The 20,143-nt window shown below is 49.5% G+C and overlaps 1 protein-coding gene and 2 non-coding genes across 3 annotated transcripts in view; 1 reads left to right on the top strand and 2 right to left on the bottom strand.

The window, feature by feature from the left end:
* Nucleotides 1-1,679: 1,679 nt before the first annotated feature.
* On the top strand, nt 1,680-1,751 carry TRNAP-AGG (transfer RNA proline (anticodon AGG)). The gene has a single exon. It is a non-coding gene; the product is annotated as a tRNA-Pro (tRNA).
* A 541-nt stretch (nt 1,752-2,292) lies between these two features.
* On the bottom strand, nt 2,293-2,364 carry TRNAP-CGG (transfer RNA proline (anticodon CGG)). The gene has a single exon. It is a non-coding gene; the product is annotated as a tRNA-Pro (tRNA).
* A 4,064-nt stretch (nt 2,365-6,428) lies between these two features.
* RCSD1 (RCSD domain containing 1) overlaps nt 6,429-20,143 on the bottom strand; it is a 33,130-nt gene continuing 19,415 nt past the window's right edge. Inside the window, exons 2-7 of the mRNA XM_009954452.2 lie at nt 14,579-14,686; nt 11,964-12,053; nt 10,533-10,604; nt 8,993-9,196; nt 7,505-8,150; nt 6,429-6,666 (exon numbers count right to left, since the gene is read on the bottom strand). Of these exons, the coding sequence (XP_009952754.2) occupies nt 7,518-8,150; nt 8,993-9,196; nt 10,533-10,604; nt 11,964-12,053; nt 14,579-14,686 (1,107 nt within the window). The 3' untranslated portion in view covers nt 6,429-6,666; nt 7,505-7,517. The remainder of the gene's footprint in view (nt 6,667-7,504; nt 8,151-8,992; nt 9,197-10,532; nt 10,605-11,963; nt 12,054-14,578; nt 14,687-20,143) is intronic.

Genomic DNA, 20,143 nt, shown 5'->3' with positions numbered 1-20,143 from the left:
TTCTAGGAGGAGAAGCAGATTTATCCAGACTGATTTTATATGTTTAATGGTTTTGATTGTTTTCTATTTAGCCTGCAGCTCTGTTCCTCCTAGAGAAATTGTACAGCAGACACTGTTTAGGGTGCGGAGATACGCATTCCTGCAAAAAATACTCCACCCAACATGCTCATTTTGAAACGGTAAGAGAAGAAAATGAGAGAGGAAGAAAAAACAGGCTCTATTTGTAAAAGACAGTAAAAGTAAATTACAACATTACTTTTTCCTCTGCAAGTTGGGAGAAATCGTGACTGGCAGACAATGCTACATTTATGTTTACTCTGGTTAAATAGAAACGCTGTGGTTCTTTCAAAACTTGGAGGTGGCAGCAGCACAGTCATTGCATATGGTACCTGAAGAGTTTGATAATTATTTTTTTTGTAATTTGACTAAGAAGAATGTCTTGGGTCACCCACTACGCAAGGGTAAACATTCTGAAGAAACCTTGTAATGGTTGAGCTATTCCAGTGCTGAACTGATGCTAAGGAATAGCTCGAGCCACAATTCTTGATAACCTTGATATATAAAAAAGCCCATAAAATGAAAGCAATTATTTTTCCTGTCTCTCCCTCCTACCTTCCCCCACAGTTTCTTGGAATATAGGCAAAATTAGTTTAGTGGCTGTTCCTGGATAGAGACAAGAGCCAAGGTAGCACTGACTGCTAGCTTGAGCAGCACCAGTGTTTGTTGAAAGACGATGCTGATATTTCACCAGGTCTGCATAAAATTGTCACATGTGAAGTAGGAAACTAACGTCACCACTGCTTGGCTGTAGCACAGATTTAAATTATGGAAATGAACTACAAACTTCCCTTTTTTTGGTGGGGTTTGTGGTTTGGCTGCCGCGGTTAATGGCTTGACACATACTAAGCCGGTTCTGCCCACCAGGGTAGATAGGTTTGCCACAGCGACTGGGAGAAACCTGGAGAGCAGCAGCACGCACAGTAGCAGCCCGTGTGCCCCACCGGTAACGCGGAGCAGGACGGGCTGCGCACCCGAGATTTGGTTGGGCTGACCCAACGTGGTCACTGCACCAGAACAGTCCCCGTAAGCCCCGGCCGCTCCTTGGTGGGCTGCTGGCCACAGCGCGGGGGGCTGCCGCACCGGCAGGCCCGGCGTCCCGGGGGCCGTGAGGGGCGGCTGCTCGGCGGGCACACCGACCCCTCACAAGGCACGGCCGCCCGGGCAGGCACAGGCTGAGGGAAGCCGCGGGGGTCGCGGCCTCCTAGGCTGCGGCAGGGTGGAAACTCCGGCCTCCAGTGCCTGCGTGCGGGCTGCTGCGAGGGGTCAGACCGCAGCCTGGCACCGTCTGCAACCCCTCGGCTGTCACGAAGGCCGTTCACCACCTCACGTTTAGGTAACGCTGTTTTCTGGGGGCTTCTCGCGTGTCTCCGTTACGAGCTGGGAGGCACGGCTGTAGCGGAAGACAGCGTTCAGGCCTGGCAAACGACTCACCCTGCGCACCTGCACCCCGTTGCTGCTCCAGGGGACGGCGCAGCCCCGGACCCGCGCCCCTTCACTCAGCGGACGGCCCCGATGGCCGGGGCGGGCGGAGGCGGGCAGCAGAGGCCGCCGGGGCAGGCCGGGCCGCGTCGCGGCACTCGATTCTTCCTCTGAAAGGGAGAGAACTTTCTATCCATGGCGGCTCGTTGGTCTAGGGGTATGATTCTCGCTTAGGGTGCGAGAGGTCCCGGGTTCAAATCCCGGACGAGCCCAACTTTTCTTTCCCCTGCCCAGCACCAGTGATGCGACCCGGCGGCCCAGTTGCGCCCCTCAGGCAGGCAGCGGGTGGCTCCGCACGCAGCCGAGGGGCACGGACGGGACTGACGATGGCATACGTTTATTTTTAAAGGGCGGAACAGGCGTTAGCAACTCACAGTGCCCTACGGGGTCATCCCTCTTCTCTTCCCCCCCCTCTTCGCCTCGCATAGGGGGCCGCTACCCCCAGTTTTCCCCGCACGGCCCCTGCCTCCCCCTCACCTTTCCTGACCCCCCCTCCGCATCCCTGACGGGACGAGGCTGCGGGGCGGCTCTTCCCCCTCCGAGAAGACCCACTTACGTCTCCCTCGGCGGTACCGCCTTCGCAAACCACGAGCGTGCCGCCGGAGCACCGCGGAGCCCACCGTTCCCCCCTGCTCCAGCTCTGGCTCCCCTCCCCGAGCGCCCCCCCAGCCGCGGGCGGCCCCCAGGCACCAAAATGCAGGAGGGCACCGGCGGCGACAAAACAGGAAGCGCCACGGCGCCCCTTTTGCCCGCGGGCTCGTCCGGGATTTGAACCCGGGACCTCTCGCACCCGAAGCGAGAATCATACCCCTAGACCAACGAGCCGCTCTCTTTTGCTTTTTCCCCAGCTCAGCAGTTCACTCACTTTCCGCCGCCTCCTTCCGCCTACCTCCAGCCATATTACGGCCTTTGTGGGTCTGACACAGCCCCCCCCCCCCGATTCCCAATGGAGCCCACCGCTCCAGAAGGCACCATTCCTCTCCCTAACTGCGGAGGCTGCTGCGATTTCCACCCCGGGTAACCCATGGCATCGCCCTTCCCTCGACCCTGGGGCTCCGCTCAGCACAGACGATTCCGACTCCCCGTGGGGGGGAGCCGCGGCCCCTGCGGCGCTCCCCCGCCCAGGCACCACTCCTGCGCCCTTCCAAGAGGCGGAGGAACGCCCACCCCCGCGCTTCGCGCTCGCGCCAGACGCGCGTGGCGGGCAGGCACAGCAGCCGGGACTCGAAGCCAGGCGAGCTCATTCTCAGCGGATGGGAAGGGGGGAATGGGATTTCCCCTTGCCCCGCCCTCCTCTGAATGGCTTTGGTTTATCCCCGCCCGCGCGTGGCCGAGCCGTCGCGCGCTGCGCCCCCTCGAGGTGTGAGGGCGGCGGCGGGTTCCGCCCTCCTCAGCGGGGCGCGCGGGCCGGCAGGGGCGGCTGGGCCTTCGCCCCGCACCCTCCTGCCCCGGGCGGCTGGGAGTGAGGGAGGCACATGAAACTACCTGTACGAATCCTCTCGCGGCAGGCCCCCAAGCGGGGAAGGTGAGGGCCTGTGGGGTGGCCGGGCCTGTGGGAGGCAGCTGGTGGTTCCCTGCCAGCAAGCGGCCCCAGGAGTGGCAGTTCGGGCCCACCGGAGGCTGCAAGGAAAATGGCCTAACAAAGGGCCTTAGGCTTCTGGGAAAAGTGCCTCAGCGTTGGGTGTGTGTTTCTTATGTGTTGGGGCCCAGAGGAACCAGCAGCGTTTCCTTTGATTTCTGAACCTGCTTCACACTGCTGCTTTGGCTCCTGCTTCATCCCTGAAGTGCTATATCCTGCTGATGCCTCCTGTCACCCTCAAGCTTCCCCCGTCATGTTTCCACACCTCTGTACCAGCCTCCCTTGCATCCCAGATCTTTCAAAAAAACCTGTTCCCCCCCATCAGTAATTGCTCTCGGTCCTTACCCATCCAATGCTTTCTTGTGGTTCACATTGCAGTTTAAACACAGTCCAATCAAAAAATAACCATAAAAACAAGATCCCAGCCTAACACAACTGCCACGGTCTTCTTGCTCTTGTGCTGCATTCCTTTCTCTACTTTATTCTTGCTCTGTTTTCTATCTTTCCTCATCAATTTAAAGGTCTTCTGGCCTGCAAGTTTTGTGCTTTTACTTTTTTTTTAATCTTTCAGGCACCATCCACACCAGAGGAGTTGCATACTTTATATCAGGTTTTTCTTGCTCAGGGCATTTTCCTGTTTGACCATCACTGTTGCTACACCTGACATCACACAATCCAGCCTCAGCAATTTGACAGATACGCATGGGTCTGAATAGGCACCCCCACCCTATACACCAAGCCAAGATGTGGTCTACATTTCAGTCAGAACTTTTTGACCCTGTACACCTTGTGGATACAAGACCACACTGCCCAAGCCAACATTTCCTGATAGTATGGATGGGGCAGGGATACCTGCCTACATGTATCCTCTGCTTTTGTGGTGTCACGATGCTAATGCTGGCGAAGAGTCTTTTCTGAAATTGCTGTCACTTGGCCTGCAAATGGGGCAAGGTTTGCGTGCCGCCTGAGCGGGCATTGCCCCAGGAGGGATGTGTGGGTGCCTTCGGCTGAGAAACAGGCATCTTTTTTCCCTGCAACTTGTAAAGCCATCAAGGAGAAAGATGGTGATGCAACTTCTGGCACAGGAAGTCTCTAAACTGGTGATACCAGAAGCTGGGAAAGGATCACTGTGTGTCGCCTTGCATTTTTTATGCTTCCCCTGAACAAGGATGCTGTTGGAGAAGTGGCACTCAGCTAGATGGCTTTGCTTTCTTCTGTTCCTAGATACCTGTACCTGCAGGGCTGGGGCAGGGACTGTGGCAGTCTCCAGTGTCATTCCTTGCCCCAAAGAACACCTTCGTTTGTGGATTAAGCATATTGGTTATTGTAGTTCCCCAAAAGTAAATAATACCACAAATTAAATTAAAATTTAATGTTCAACTGTTCCAATGGCAGTGGAAATCCCACCCTTATTTTGCCTGCTGCTACCAGCTCTCTCCATCCTTCCTCAGGCTCCTTCATGACCCCGGGAGGAAACACACACATTTTGGTTTGGTTTGGGTTTATTCCACCATTTATTTCTTCTGTTTCTCCCTTGGATTTCCATTCCCTTGCTCGGGATACACATATTCATTCTCTAAACAGGCACACTTATGTCTATATACACAGTAAGGCACAGTCACTCACATCCAGATGGGACACTCTGCTGAGAGAAGAAACAGGGTACAGCGAATGATTGCAGCCTGCCCTGGAATACAAGCTCTAATAAACAGAATAAAATGGATTCAAAGGTAACAATGCTCCACAACATGGCTCAAAAGGATGTGGGGGTCATGTTTGCCAACAAGCACATGCTACGCAGGAGGGGCAACACCGCTGGCTCTCAGCAAATGACACCTCAGTGCTCTCACCTGGGGAAAAAGAAAGACAGGGCACAGGGCCACTTCTTTCCTCGTGATTTTAGGGCTGGTGAACAGAAAGGGGATATCCCTCAAAACCATCAGATTTGTGAAACTGCTATGTTGCAGACCCCACTCAAGGATGGGTGTGGGCTGTGTTGTGTAAAATACTTTTGCCTGTCCAGAGAGACAGGAACAACCCAAGCCTCTGACTCTACTCATCTTCATGTTTGCTAGAAAGAGCTTTGTGATGGATGAAGAGGAGCTGGCTGGTTCTGCCCTTGGTCTCTGCAGCTGTGTCTGTGTTGCTGGGTACTAGGTGGCTGGTGGCGGGTTCAGGCAACTGGCCCCTGACCATTCACACTGCCTAACAGCTAGCTGACTCCTTGGCTCAGCTTTTGGCAAGTCTTTCTCGCTGTCTCCAACGAGCCCAGACTTGTCCACAGCTCTACGTCATGCTGTGGACATGAGTCCCATGGCCTTGAGCCAAGGAAGCTTTCTATGCAGTATTGCAGATACAGCTTCAGGCACTACTGTCAGGAAACTGGCCAGGTGAGGGTCTGTTATCTGTCTTTCCCCACATAACTTATTTCTTATGGGCAACAAATACTCTCCAGGTGTAAAAGCTTTTTTGGATTAGCAACTGCTAGACCCATGATTTAACTAGTACCCCAAGAGTGAACGCAAATCTAATACAACGCCTAAGTACTTAGGAGGGACTGGCTATCTGACCTTCACCAATTCATATTCAGTCAGGCCATACAACTGGAAACTCATCCATCTAAGACCTCTTCTTTGACCTACGTAAAATTAATCAGCTGTTTCCAGTAAGCCAGGATGCTTTCTGTCACTAGTGGCACTTGGTGGCCGCACACTGAAAGTTTCAAAAAAGAATCAAAAGATTGGATAGGGTCTGGAAGTGAAGAAGACTGATGGACAGGTAGCCCTTCCAAATCTGGACTGGATAAGAAAACTTGCCCCATTGACCTTTTCTGTGCATCAAGTCTGTTGGTTGTTACTTTCCACCAGCACTAAAACCACCCCAAAGTTGAAGCACACGACAAAATTGCCTGCCACGGCTGGCTGTTTCACAGATCAGCCAGCTCAATCCCCACTTCAGAGGGATTTTATGTTCTATGAACAATGTCCTAAGAGTTTTCTCTGTGTTCAGGGTTCACATTGTCTGCCATACAGCACATATGGAGAAAACATACTTTTTCCTACTGTTAGAACATTATTTACTGAAATTTGAAAACCCAAAATATTTCAAAAGAAGCTAGAAAAAGGCACCATATATGTATATGTGTAAATGATGAACTTCTAAGACCCATGCAGGGGAGAAGAAAAAGACATTTTGGAGCAGGATAAAGGAGCAGAAGGACCAGGAGTGCTGGTGGCTGTCAGCTCCAGGACAGCACGTATCAGGTCGCTCAGTCCCCGAATATCACTGAGGAACATCAGCCAACACCTCAGTTTTGAACTCTGAAGCAATTGCAATCCAGTCTCTTGTTCCAACTGTCCCAAAATGTGACGGTGCAAAGCAGAGAGCCAGCGAGCAGCTACTCAGTTCTGGGATGAGTCTGGACCTCGAAGGATATCTGTATTCTGCTCCTCTCCTGCCACTGAAGGTTTTCCAGTAGCTTCCACCTTGATTGGGTTAGATGGCTGCTATTCACATGTTAAGTCTCCTCTGCCCTGATGGGGTATGTGCTTCAGAGAGGGGAAAAGTAATGAAATTATGAAAAATAATCATGGGTCTAAGTAAATACAATGCTGGGGAGTCTGTGACCTGGGGGTACTTTGGTTGTTTCTGTGCCAGGAGGCAAAGGCAAGCTGCAGCCTGAGCATGAGCCTGCTTCCTTCAGTTGCTCCTTGCCAAACCAAGGAGGCATTTGAAGAGGGGACACGTGGTTGAGTTGGAATGAGATAGTTCCTCAGGCATCTGTGGCTATGTTATCAGTGGTTAGAGAATAGGTAAGAAGCTACATGGAACAAGCCCCACTTCAGCCAGTGGAAATCCTCTTTTATTTCAAGTGGCAGAGGCCTGTGTTTGCGTGATTCCAGGGCTGATCATGAAACTGGTGTGTGTGCAAACACCATTTTTGCTGGCAAAGCTAACAAGCTAAACATATATATATAGAATGCATACATATATGTATGCACACACATACATATAAATATGTATATGTAAGGAGGCATGTTGAGATGGTATACATATGGTTACTGCGGGGGGAAAAGTGCCTTTTACTGTAACTACTTTCAAATTGTTTTCAAAACAGAAATTGAGCAGGGTGCCTGGTAAGCAGAGCCTCTCTGTTTCACTGAATCCAGAATCGGCTTTGGTTCTTCTCCATCCTCTCTAACACCACCCGGGAGGGCTGGTTGTTTTAAATAACCTGCCTTGCAGCCTCTGGAGGCCTGAGATTTGATACTTTTGAGGTGTGGGGAGCAACAAAAATGTTGGTGTGTTCTGTCACAGTTGCCATTTTCATTAATAAGCAAGACCCTCTGGTATTTTAGAAGCCATCATCATGCTGACCTGTCTTACCTGTGTGTCATGGTTACGCTGTGCCCTGGTCCTGCGTGGCTGATGTTGAAGACTCACTGGCAGTCTTTAAGCCCACTGTGTCCTGCAGCGGTTCAGGTGCCAGTGGTGTTTCTTCCGCGTCTGATGTTCTCCGTCCGTCTGTGCTCTCACTGGTCTCCTTTGCTTCAGCTTCAGCTTCTTCCTTCTCCTTGTCCCCCTTTTCCTGTTTACAGGCACTGCTTTGCTGCTCTTCTCCCTGGGGACCCTCGAACACCTTCTCCTTATTTCCAGAGGGAAGCTGGGGAAAGTTCTCCTCCCCTGGGGCACCATGACACACTTCCTCTTCCTTTGTGTCCCCTGCCTTACTTTTGCAAGGAGTCATTTCCTCTGCCTGTTTTTCCCCTTTTTCTTCATCTTCTGATCTGCTGGATCCTCTCCTTGATGGGGGCTTCTCGTCAGACCCTGTCTGTTTCTTTTGCTCTTTGCTTCCTGTTTCTGCCTCCTCTGTCTTGCCCTTGGGCCCAAACACCTCATCCCCATCTTCCTTGGCACCATTTTCTGGAGAGGAGATGTTGACCCCTAAATCCTCCCCATCTCCATACTCAGATAGAGATCTTCGGAACCTCCTGGAGGGAGGCCTGCGCTTTATCGATCCTCGCGTCCGCACCTTGGGGGCAGGAAAAGCAGACGTTGAAGCAGACAAAGAGATTGGTGCTGCAAAGCAGGAAGGCACAACAGAGGAAAATACCATGGAAAACTGATTGCTATGCTGGTGGTTTAACTTATGCTGCTCTGCTACTGAGAGGCAGGGAGACAAGGGCTCCTGCCCCTGAGAGGCTACTTTAGAGCACAAGCAGCTCCCTAATATATGTCTCCTTTCCTTCGGTAAAGCTAGTGCTAGATCATTGTACCAATTTAAACTGTGGCTTCTCGTCCAAGTTAGACCCTACACCTAATGACGCTGCATTCATTATGCAGACACTGCTAACTTTGGATGTCTCGGCCTTTTCTACTCTTGTCAGTTTGGTGGTTGAGGAAGGAGTCTGCACTCCCGTTGACGATGGGGAATGCAGGTTACAGCTCCCCATTTAAGTGCTGTGCGCTCTGTGGTACACCTGGCAAACCATCGTGTTCTACATGGCTAAACTGCGCCTCAGCCACCTTTGATATTTGCTGGCACATGGCACCACCTCCTCACAGAGCTCCCTGCCCAGGTACCAGCCACCCTGCTGCTGCTGAGCTGAAGTGACTGGGTCCTGTCACTTCACTCCTTCCCTGTTGCTGGAGCTGATGGACCATGAAGCTCCATGTGCAGGCAGTCAGAGAGGAGCCTCCACAGAGCTACACTGGAAGGCTGTTTTGAACCTGGCGCATAGATCTCTTCCCTCGGCCACAAATGCGCACTGTTAGGGCAGGACTGAGGGCTACAGCCTCCTCTTCCTCTTCATCCCCAAGCGATAAGCAAGCCTTAGCCTGCTGTGATGGAGAAATCCTAGCGCATAACCCTACCTTGTTATAGAATTGCAGCTGAGTGCCTTCTGGGGGTTGATCAAAGCTGACCGGCGTCTCACTCACTTCACTGGGCTGGGACTGAATCCCTGGGCTGCTGGGCGTTGAGGGAGGGGTGCTGAACGGAGAAACCAGGGCTTTCAGACCAGGGCTCTTGGGAGATGCTCCCGGCAGCAAAGCAGCTGGAGCAAAAGCTAGATTGGCCTGGAAAGAAAAATCCCCGTCACGGGCCTGCATGACACCAGCGTGTACTACATGCGGTAACCACACGGAGGAACCCTTGCTCTCGCCACAGGAGCTGCCACATCTCTCAGCTGTCACAAACCACAGACCTTCTGGTTATGGGTCTCTCCTGGTGACACTGTCAACAAACAAGTCCAGGCAGAGAAGTTATGACTGGACATTTGCCCTTCCCCAGCAGCTGGATCTCGGGACATGTCCTTTTGTCATCCTGAGGCCTTTTGGGATTTTCCAGTGACCCAGCCAAGCCAGCACAGTCTACAGTGGCTGAGCTGGGAGAAAGTCTGAACAAAGAGCCAGCAATCACTTCAAGATATTAAACCATCCCTGTGTGTGCCCAAGCAGACCTCACATTTTCAAGCCTGGTGTGCAGGCCTTCTGAATGAGCTGTGGAGTCGTGAGGAGTGAGAAGACCATGGAAAGGAGCAGGCCTGTGATTAACTGTGGCAAAACACTTCCTGCTGGCCTGTCACTAAGAAGCTCTTGTAGGTGAATGTCCTTGGGTGCATGAAGAGCGACAGTGCTATGAATAGGCTTATGTTGTGTCAGGGTGGCCGGGAGGCACTGTGCTCTGGAGCCACACGTGCTGCCAGGAGAGGCAGCTGGCAGCAGCAGGGCACTATGTCTGCCGGCTATCTAGTGCTGAGCTGCCCTCAGCGACACGAATCAGGCACCGCAGAGAGATACGAAAAGGGCAAGAAGCACTGGGTGTGTTTGTGCGTAACTGGGGGAATCGGGACGAGGAAAGCACAGAGCTTCTAGGCACGTGCAGGGGGAGTGCCAGAGCCCGGAGCACACACTTCCCACTGCCACGATTTCGTCTGCCTGTGCTCAAGGCCAGCTCCCTGATAGGGTGCAGATGACTTAGTTTGATTTAGACTGCTGCGAAGAAAGAGCTGGAAGAAGTCTCAGACAGGGTTTCTCTCACAAGCTGCATTTAAACTGAGGCTCCTGCCCCTCCTCCTTACCTGAGCTGTGCTGCTGCCATGCCCATGCCCAGCCATGTACCCCATAGATCGAAATGATCCTGATCCATGCAGTGACCTGCCTATGGATGTGCCTGAGGATCACTTGACTGTTTCTGATGCTGGTTACTATCACCAGACCTGCTCTGCCTTCCTTGTTTGTGCATTGTGGGACTGGGCCCTCATCAGTGAGGCCACTGCCCTGCTTACCTAGCTGTCACACTTGGCTCCTGGGTCCCATTCCCCTGTGGCTGCTCCACAAGGGCAGTAGCTATAACAAATGCCAATCAGTTTTAATTTGCAGAGGCAGCCATTTAGGCTCTTCCAGAACCTACCTGCAGCTTTTCAATCATGGGGGAGCTTTTCACCTTGACCTTGGGAATGGGGCAAGCATTTGGAGACCGCTTCTGCAAAACAAAACGAAACATGAAAAAGTCACAGTAAAGTAGATGAAAAAGAGGAAACACAATGAAGGCAGAAAACCTGGAAGAGATAAGCAGAAAGCGCTAGTAGGGGAGCAAATGAAGTCATATAGCTTCTCACATATAGCTTCTCATATAGTCTTCAAACAAAAGTTTGCTTTCTTCTTTCATTACCCTGCTCCCCTTTTGCTATTGAGCCATCCTAGGACTCTTACATACATGTATCCTTCCTCTGGGGGAAAAGGTGGTTGTCTGCTTTCTGGCTGAAGTATCTGAGTTAGGTGATGTCTAATGGCTCTGCTGCTACATGGCCTTTGCCAAGGTATCTAACCTATGACACAGTTTCTCCTGGTATTATTTCAGGACTGGACAGATTAAAATTCTACCTCTTAAAGCGTACAAGCCTTAATGTTGGTAAACATTGCGAACTTTTTGTGACAGGAAAGACTTCCTGCCACCACTTGACTAAGAGTTAAAGGGTATCCAATTAGTACGGCCAGGAAAAGCCTAAGTGGCTGGAAAGGTAGAGCTATGAAAGGCTGAAAACAGTTTGAGAAAGGGAAAGCATTGCTTGGTGAAGGGGCATGTTGCCTTTTTCAGGTCCAAAGGAAAAGGAAGGAATCTAAGATTTTAAAGCTTGTGCTCCTTCGGCATGGAGGCAGCAAGAGCCTGTAGCTGTCAGAAAAGAAGGACAAAGAACCACCTCCTTGTTAAAGGCAGGTGACAATGTGAAATTTGGTGGGTACCCTGAAATACAGAAGGACAAAAGTGACTGGAAAGGGCCTCAGCATAAACTTCAGTGAGTAGCAGCAGCTTGCTGGGACCTGCTCATTCAAGGGTGCTGTATGGAGGACACGTCAAGACAATATTCTGTGGGTAGTGCTGACAAAACCCCTCCTCACTCTGGATGAATTATTCCCTTTTTCTGAAGAAGGGAAAATCTCAAGAGCAGATCAATTATGCTATTATACTCAAACATTTAGAGTTCATCTAAAAGCAACAAACAGCATGGATGCTCCTTGTGCTGAGCACTGTTCAAATCTAATAAATGTCAGCAGTTCCTGCTTTAAAATGCTTGAAAGGCGGTAACTGGGTGGATCCATCAGTGCTCTAAGGGTAAAACCAAAAGCACTAGAAATGGGATGTGTATCCATGCTACAGGAGTGGGAAACAGCATGGAGCTGACTGACTCAGTGTGTGTGTGTGAGCACGGGAAGGTTTGATGCTGCATGATTGATGTCTTGCTACACAGCCTGACCTCTCTGCTACCTCCAAGCTCATGTCTCAGGAAAGAGCAGGTTGCAGAGAGGAGAGGCCTTGTCCCTCTATTAAGTTGATACTCACTTGCTCATCATTGTCACTTGTCTCAGGTTTGTGGGAATACAACGGAAGGGAGCATGGTGGTTTCCTCCGAGCTGGCTTATGTGGTGGTACCTAAGAGAAGAAAACAACCGATTTAGCAGCAGGGAAATCAGGTGGGGTTTTTTTAAAAAGGAAGTGAAATTCGAGCACCAAAGGGCATGCTCTGTAAGTGACCTGCTTGGATGGCAGGGCTCAGCTTCCCTAAAGGAGTCATCCAAAGGCAGCACAAGATACCAGCGTATGGGCATGTGGCCAGCATGCTAGGTGTGCTTGTAAGCATCTCAAGCCCAGTCCTAGTGTTGGAAAAGTAGTCTGCATCTCTTTCCACAGCATAAACCACGGACAATTCAGGCTTTGTGCAAAGGACACTTTTCTGAGCTGTGCAGGGTGGAGAAGCCTTCCCAGAGGCGTCATCTTCAGAGTGTCCTGCTGGAAACCCCCTCACACTGGAATAACTTGTTATTGTTCTCTTTCCCGTCTTATTACCAGGATTTCCTTTTAATGAGTCTCAGCTGCCTACCTCGTTCATGATTTTACTATTTTGCATCTGATATATATTAGGAGCAAAAAGAGGAATTCTGACTTTTTCAACATGGCCTACAGCCCCGTTCCTTTCTCTGTAATGAAGAAGAGCAGCTCACCAAGATAAGACTTCATCCGTAACCTTTAATTTGACTAAGAAACAGATTCTCCAGGGGAGAAGGAACAAGGGAACTTAATGACAGAGACACTGGTTCCTTCTGAATGTCCTTGAGCTGTCAGAAGTACAAGGGTGCTCACTAGGAAGGAAAAGATGCATAGCAGAGCACCTGTGAAGTTGCTCCTTCATAACTATTGCTCTCGTCCTGAAGCCAAGGTATATCTATTTTTATGCCAGGTTTGTAGTCTCCTGCCAAGCTGTTAACACACTTATTATGTGTTAACAGACAAAATACTCGGATAATATTGAGTATCTTGGATAATATCCACAATATAATATTTGGATAATTTTGTTACCTTCTAACAGGCAAACATGTGAAAAGCTGGATTATGGTGTCTTTGCCCTCTGTAGAGTTGGCTGTCTTGGAGGACCTGTAGACTTGATGTCACTTAACTTCTGGTGGTGCTGCATGCAGCCACGGCAATGCTGCATCTCTAAGCAGCCAAGGGCAGCCCTGCCCTTATCCTTGCGTCATGCTAGGAAGCAATAATACCATGTCTTATTGAAACGTCACCATTTTACAACCATGAAATGCTGTGCTGTGCCACAGTGAGTGTATCAGAGGCTGATAGATCCCTCTTTGCTGGCATGGGTCAAGCAAGGGTTAAAGACCATCTACTCAGCCATTAATCTGAAACCAGCTTGAGAAAGCCAGTGGGGAAGTGACAGATGGCTTGGAGAGAAAAGACAGGAAACTTTGTCCTCCTCTGTCTCTGGAGAAAATGAGTTTCCCCCCACTGTGAGGCCCCTCCACACTGCCTTGGCTTGGGAGCAGCAGAGGTCTGCAGATAGCACAAGAGAGGTCTGGGAACTTGCTGCCTTCTGAAGGGTGAGGGATTTAGTGCAATTAAATCCCATACCTTAAAAAGAGGAAATTACTGTAATGGGACAGATGGAGTGGTGCGCTGGTGACCAGAGGGGAAAAAAAAAGTGCTTGGGAAGAGATTGGCTATTCCCATCATGGGGCCCGGCTAACCTCTGTTAGACGGTGGCATGCCAGCCCTGCAGGACAGAGGGCACCATTGCATCCGGACAGACAAGAGGGATGACAGTGAGGATCTACTTAGGCCCAACCTGGGGCATGCCGAAATCAGCTGAGCAGCAGAAGGAAGCAGTTAGTTTTAAAGGGGCACCCACCGACTGAAGAGGGCCCAGTAAACATTCATGCTTCTAAAAAAGTGCATAATGATGCACGGGGCTCTCCTAAAATGTCAGCCTCCATCCATAAACACTCTGACTTTCCTTTCTTCCTAAGACAGGTATTCTAGTGTTTTGCTTATGTGCTGAAAGACAGCTTGCGAGGTAATGCTTGGCATAGTGGGCTTTCAATAAAACAAAGTTTCAGCATGGTAGAGATAGGCACAGAGTCTGAAATTGGGAAGAAGTAAAAAGGGCAAGTAAAGAGACAGCTTTCTCTCTCAGACCTGTACAGAAGGAATTACCTGGACGAAACCTCCTTTTGTGAACAAGGTGCTGCTGACCTACTACTGGCTTCTATACTGCGTAATCTGTTTGGTTATTTTGTTTTTTTTCTATGGCTCAATATTAGCTATTTCATTCTTCGTTGTTGCCCTCTGCCCACAAAAGCCAGCCCAGGTAGTACATGCATTGCTGTCTGCTATTGTTAGGTGTATATATATACCCTACCCAGCTTTACAGTGTCTCAGTTACAGTGTCTAGTTGTCCTGAGGTATGGCTCTACCAAAATACTTGTCAACAAGTCAGTAATGCATGGAAGATACTGTGAAAGTTTGTGTTGCACTAGGACACATATCCTTTGCAAAGGTTCAAAATCAAGGTGGATTCGTGCTCAGATCACTGATGCTCTAACTTCACAGGCAAGGTGAGTGCCTCATTTCCCACTCGATTACCTGCTGGTGGCTGCAGAACTCCTTACCTCTTTTCCAGTGGTATTGGCTGCTTGCTCTTTGAATTTCCCTGCTAGCTGAGCCACTGAGGGTGATGCTGACTTGTCCACCTCTGAGTTGGTCTCTGCTGTCCTGTTCTGCCAAATTGGGAACAACAAGTTATGAGCAAAGGCTGAGAAAAGAAAGCAGGCTAGAGAGAAGCCTGTGTATGTGTTATAAAGTTCAAGAGTAAGCAGCGACTTAAGGCAGTTTCTTACATCTGGAATCAATCATCCAATCTGAAAGCAAGAGGTTTGGGAAGACAGGACCTAGTAACATTTTCAAATATCTCAGAAAATCAGTAATTTGTGCGGAGCCTTTCAGCTCTAGTTGAAGAGCCTACACTCAGTATTTTTCACTGGAAGCAAATTTAAGTATTTCAAGCCAAGTGTCTGTTCCAAATCTTTTCCTCGCAATGAGCAGATGGAGTGGGGCAGTAAAGGATGTTCCCATATACCTTCTCAGCCCTCCCATCCCTTTTTTACTGCTTTGGTCACTGGCGCCCTCCCTTTTCCAGTGGTTCTGCTGCAAGAAGCCATTCCCTGTCTTAGCAGCAAGCCAGCATCTGCTTGGGGATGTCCCTGTGGTGTTCTGCTTTTTTGGCAGTGAAATACTCAGGCAGGGCTGGGGGGAGGAGAAAATACCAGGACTGAGAGAAGCTTCCCCTCCCCTGGGTTGACAACAAGCTAAGAAGCAGAAGGCTTGTTGGAGACTGGATGGTGTGGCTTTTCCCACAGCACACAGCCCTGTTGTCATCCCACATTTACGTTGTTTTCTTTGCTATGTGTGTATCAAGCAAGTGAGTAGAAAGCCTTGAAATCAAAGGTGATGAAGAGAAACCTTTATTTTTCATCTCTAGTATCTGATGCCAGGCAAAACCAAACCAGAGGAACTAGGAGAAACTAACCAGCAATCCTTGTTTTGTTAGAGGTGGAGACCTCAAAACAATAAACTAGGCTATGAACCATCAGCAAGGAACCTCATACCTCTTCTCCCTGTACCACCACTGTGAATGCATAACCAGCACCACGCTTCTCACCCCTCTGCCTCAATACTCTTCTGCTTCTCAGTCAGAAAGTTTCCCCAGAGGTCGTTGCTAGAGGAATACATTTCTGTTTCTCCAAAGGCTCCAGCAGAGCCCTTCCTTCTCCCTTTATGCTGCTCAGCCCAAGAGAGACTTGCTGTCTTGTTAACATAACCACTCCTTCAGCATCACTGGAGGTGAAAGGCCCTTGAAACACCAATCTAGCTATCTAGCTCACATATGGACCATTTCCTTGGGTCACCACGTTACAGGGGCTGGAGAAGTAGCTGTGGAAACTTGAAATAATATCAAAGAGTATTTCTTTAGACTCCTAGTTTCAAGATTAAAAGCAAATCAAGGAGGTTACATTAAGGATCATCTCATCATCTGCAGCTTGGAGCACTCTCTAGTCTGAAATACCTGGTAGAGCGCAGCATGGCTAAGGCCTGTTTGCATTGTGGGAAAGGGCCTTTCCCTTTCTCAGAAAGCTGTAAATAAATGCTCTCAATAAATGCTATCTTCTTTCTCCCAGGCCCACAAGCCCCAGTAAATGTCTGCCATTCCCCGTTTCCAGGATTCTGACTACATCTCACCCCATTAAACTTCCCATACAGTTTGGACCAGCTTTCCTGCATCCATCCACAAAAGTCATATCAAGCTGTCTCCTCTTAGTGAATTTCTAGCACCATCCCCCCACATTTTCAGCCTTCATTAGAGTAATTACAGGCAGGGGAAGTGGTAGATAAGGGGAACGGAATAAACAGTGAGGTAAGCAGATCAGCAGGGCAACCTGCTGCACATGAAAAATGACAGCTGGGCTAAGTGGGGAGGGAGAAAGGTTCCCAGCTGCAGGCTGGCTCCCTGCCGTGAAGGGAGGACGGGCTGGAAAGAGGAGGGAGCAAAGGATGAATCTGGGGAAGGCAAGATGGATTGGGAGGGTTGGCTCAGCATACTGGCTCCCAGGATACCTGGGCATGGCAGAATGGACACAAGAACCGAGGACTCAGTTAAGGCTGAGGAGCTGCAGGTGCTCAGTGTCTGTGGTGGAAGGGTTACCTCCCTCACAGTCCCTTTTTCTCCAACAGCTTCTTTCACAGCCCTTTGCCTTTACCCAGAAAAGACACTGCACTTCCTCTTGGCCACTTTGACCTCTTGTTTTTGGGGTGGTTGTGGTTTTTCTTTCATTTTCTTTTCTTTTTTTTTTTTTAATGTTTTTTGAGTTACAGTCTGAAAACACAGCTCCCTTTCTTTGGATTTGATCAAAGCTGTGAGACTGGAATGATTCCACACATTTCTTGTTTTGCTGGTAGCAGGCATTGATTGCAACGCGGCTCTCGTCGGCGTGAAGCTCGCCGGCCAGGGTGCAGGAAGCCGTGAACATGCCATTCTAAGATTAGCATAAGTAGCCCACAGACTGTGTCCTCCCGAAACTGCCAGCTGCAGACTCTCCGATTACGCTATATGTTTTGCAACAGGAAAAGTCCTTTCTCAGATCCTTTCTGGCAATTACACTGCCGTCCTGTATCCAGCTTTTTCTACAGCTTCTTTTCTTTTTCTTTTCCTCCAGCTTGTGTGCCAAGCTCTATGTCTTCTAGTCAAGGGAAAGTGCCATACCAGGGCACTTAGATGCGAAAAGTTCCCTTCCTTGCACTGCAAGGAGAACACCATCCCCCTGACTTCCAGCAGCTGGACTGGCAGTCTCATTCCTACTGGGAGGAAGGTAGGAAGCCTCACTTTCTCACTCTCACCCCAGAGCATGTACCAGCCCTCAGCCTCTTCTACATCTAAGACATGTATCTGCTCCTCTCACCCGAGAGCTCAGTGCTGGCTCTCTCCTGCCCCATGATATTAATGCAACCTGTCCCATTCCTGGTCATTTTTCCTGTCTCGGTGATATAGCCCACCACTTTTATGAATGATGAAGAGGAGCAGCTCTGTTTTTTGACAAAAAAGGTGAAATTACTCAGATGTTAATTTTGCAGCCAACTGCTGATTCTTTTCCTTTTCAGAAGAGAAGTGTAGTCAGCCTGCATGGGCTAAAACCAGCAAGCTAAGGTAAAAGACTTACTCTAGCAGTAATTTGGTGACTGCTACTCTGAGGTCTTTTACTGTTCCATAAAAATAAGTGTCTAAGCATTGCGTATTCTGAAAAATATCAGACAGAGCAGCAAAAGAGGAATTGAATTATACCATCAATGTAAGCATGCAAAAGAGGAAGTGCAACTAGCAAGTTCTCTGTAAGGGGTTTCACTCTCCTCTTCCAAATAACTTTATAAAATTGAGTAAATTTGAAAATGGTTTTCAACCCCATCTTTCTTCATCTGCATTTGAAACTCAACTTGGTCCCTTTGGCAGCACTGGAGTAGAACAATCCTAGCTTCACTGGCAATTTAATATGCCAGAAAATGAGAGGTCTAGTAAGGCTGCCTGATGTGGGAGTAATAACCTCTCACAGAGGGGGCTGCTCAGGACAGCCGTGTCATTACCTGGCTCAATGACATTCACCAGTTCTCCTGCTAGAGCCCATGGACTCACTATGGGCACCAGGTGAGAGAAGGTACATATTAAAGGCCCACACAGAAGATGTAAAGAAATTGAAGAGTTTCTCTGTGCATCCCATTTGGGTACTCACAAAGGCTTTTCTTAAAGATCACGGATTTAAGCTACAGGTGGGGAGTGTCACTGCAGGCAACAAGTGTCTTCTGAAATCAAAACTGCAAAGACTCCTGGGGAAAACTGGAAAGCCAGAGGTGGCTTTGGGATGAATTTGACTGTCCTGCTGGGACTGGTGCAAAACTGGCTCCAACAGCCCTCAGCTAGCAGTTTTGGTCATGACCCACTCTCTTGAGATTGAAAGCTATCATGACTCCGTCTGACAGAGTGGGTATCCCACCAGTTTTGCCACTGTCCATAATATGGTACTGGAAATGCTGGTCTGAAAGTATAGCAGTGAGGGTCAGAAGCAGATACTGAAGGAGAATTTCAGGTTTGGATTCGTGCACTTGGTTTGGCTGATGAAAAGAGCAAAGGTCTATTAGCTGCCATCCAGCAGAGTGTTTTTGGCTTAAGCAGCACTTAAATATCAGCTGAATAACAGCAGAGATTTGTACCGCCCTAGTCTCCTTCCTTCCCCTATGAATCCTCTGACTTGCCTGCTTTTGCAAGTAGGATATTTTGGCCAGGTGGAGCACCTCTTATCTGAGATACAAGCCCTCCACAGCACCCTGCAAAGCTGGAGTATTCAGCGGCTATGAAATCAGTGACAGTTACACAATTTTGGTACTGGTTCTGTGCTCTTTCCACCCCCATGCTCATGCAGCTGCATCGAGATGCAGTTTTGAGGCCAGTCCCTGACTGCCACATCCCTCCCTTGCTTCTAAATAGCTTCTCAGGGAGGATTCCCTGCAGCCCATTCTCACACCAGTCCATCGTGCCAGCTGCCTTCCCACACAATGTGTGCGCGCAAGCTCTGCAAATCTCCCCCATGACTCTCATGGAGGTTTCTGTTGCTGCACATACAAACTACCTCAGCAAAAGCAAATATGGCAAAAATAGTGACAAATATAGGGTGTCAGAGGAAGACACAATAACGTATTTGAGGCTCAGGGCTAGTGTCTTGATTACACAAACAAGATCCAGAAATAGTGCTGGGCACCCAGCTCAGTTGTCAATATGCTAGATGAAAACAAGAGAGGGTCACTGCTTTTGGGGTGCAGTTTCATAAGGTCCTGGTTTTGGCAGAAAACCAGCTTATGTTTCCAGCTGCTCATTCTCCCTTGACCTTTCCTTCCCCCCTTTCATTGCATCAGTGTGAGTTTGTGGGGCTATGCTGTAAACTGGATCACTGAAATGATCTGGGCTAAAAATATGTCCCTTAACTCTTTACAAGGTTATTTTTAACCCAGATCATTTCAGCAATTGAGTTCACAGCACAGCCCAACAAGCGCTTGCACTGCGGTAGCGGGAGGGGATGGAAAGGGGTGGCAGGAGCAGGCTGCAGTGCAGGGGTGAGGACTTTTCTTTAACCACTCCGGCCAGAGGCTGCGGAAATTGCATCCTTATGTGCCCTCCTGTTCAGAGGGCTGACATGACAGAAAAATCATATTTTTGCATGCCTGCAGGTAAAGGCTGTTCTAGTCTGTAGCACTGGTATTTCACCTTGCAATCTGTTGCCTTCCACCTGAGATGTAGCTGAGTGGAGGGTGTGAACCCAGGGACCACCTGCAAGCCATCACGGGGAGTGTGTTACCGGCAGCTGAGTGATTCGGAAGAAGTTTCCACTAAGCATCTGCAAAAGCCCCAGAAATACTGTGTCAGAGATCTCCAGAAGCCCCACTTCAAACAGCAGCACCCACACGTGTGGCTGGGGAGCGGGTTTTCCTGGCTGCGTGGCAGAAGCAAAGCTGTACACCCGTAGGACCTGCTTGGCTAAGGAAGGGATAGGGCATGCATCTGTGGGGAGTAAGCTACTGAAGTCAAAATCAACCATCATCACACTCTGCCTGGAGGCCAGGAAGAAACTCTGGGAAGC

Source organism: Leptosomus discolor, chromosome 1, assembly GCF_034619465.1.
Source record: "Leptosomus discolor isolate bLepDis1 chromosome 1, bLepDis1.hap2, whole genome shotgun sequence".
NCBI lineage: Eukaryota > Metazoa > Chordata > Aves > Leptosomiformes > Leptosomidae > Leptosomus > Leptosomus discolor.
This window is presented reverse-complemented; position numbering and strand designations above follow the sequence as displayed.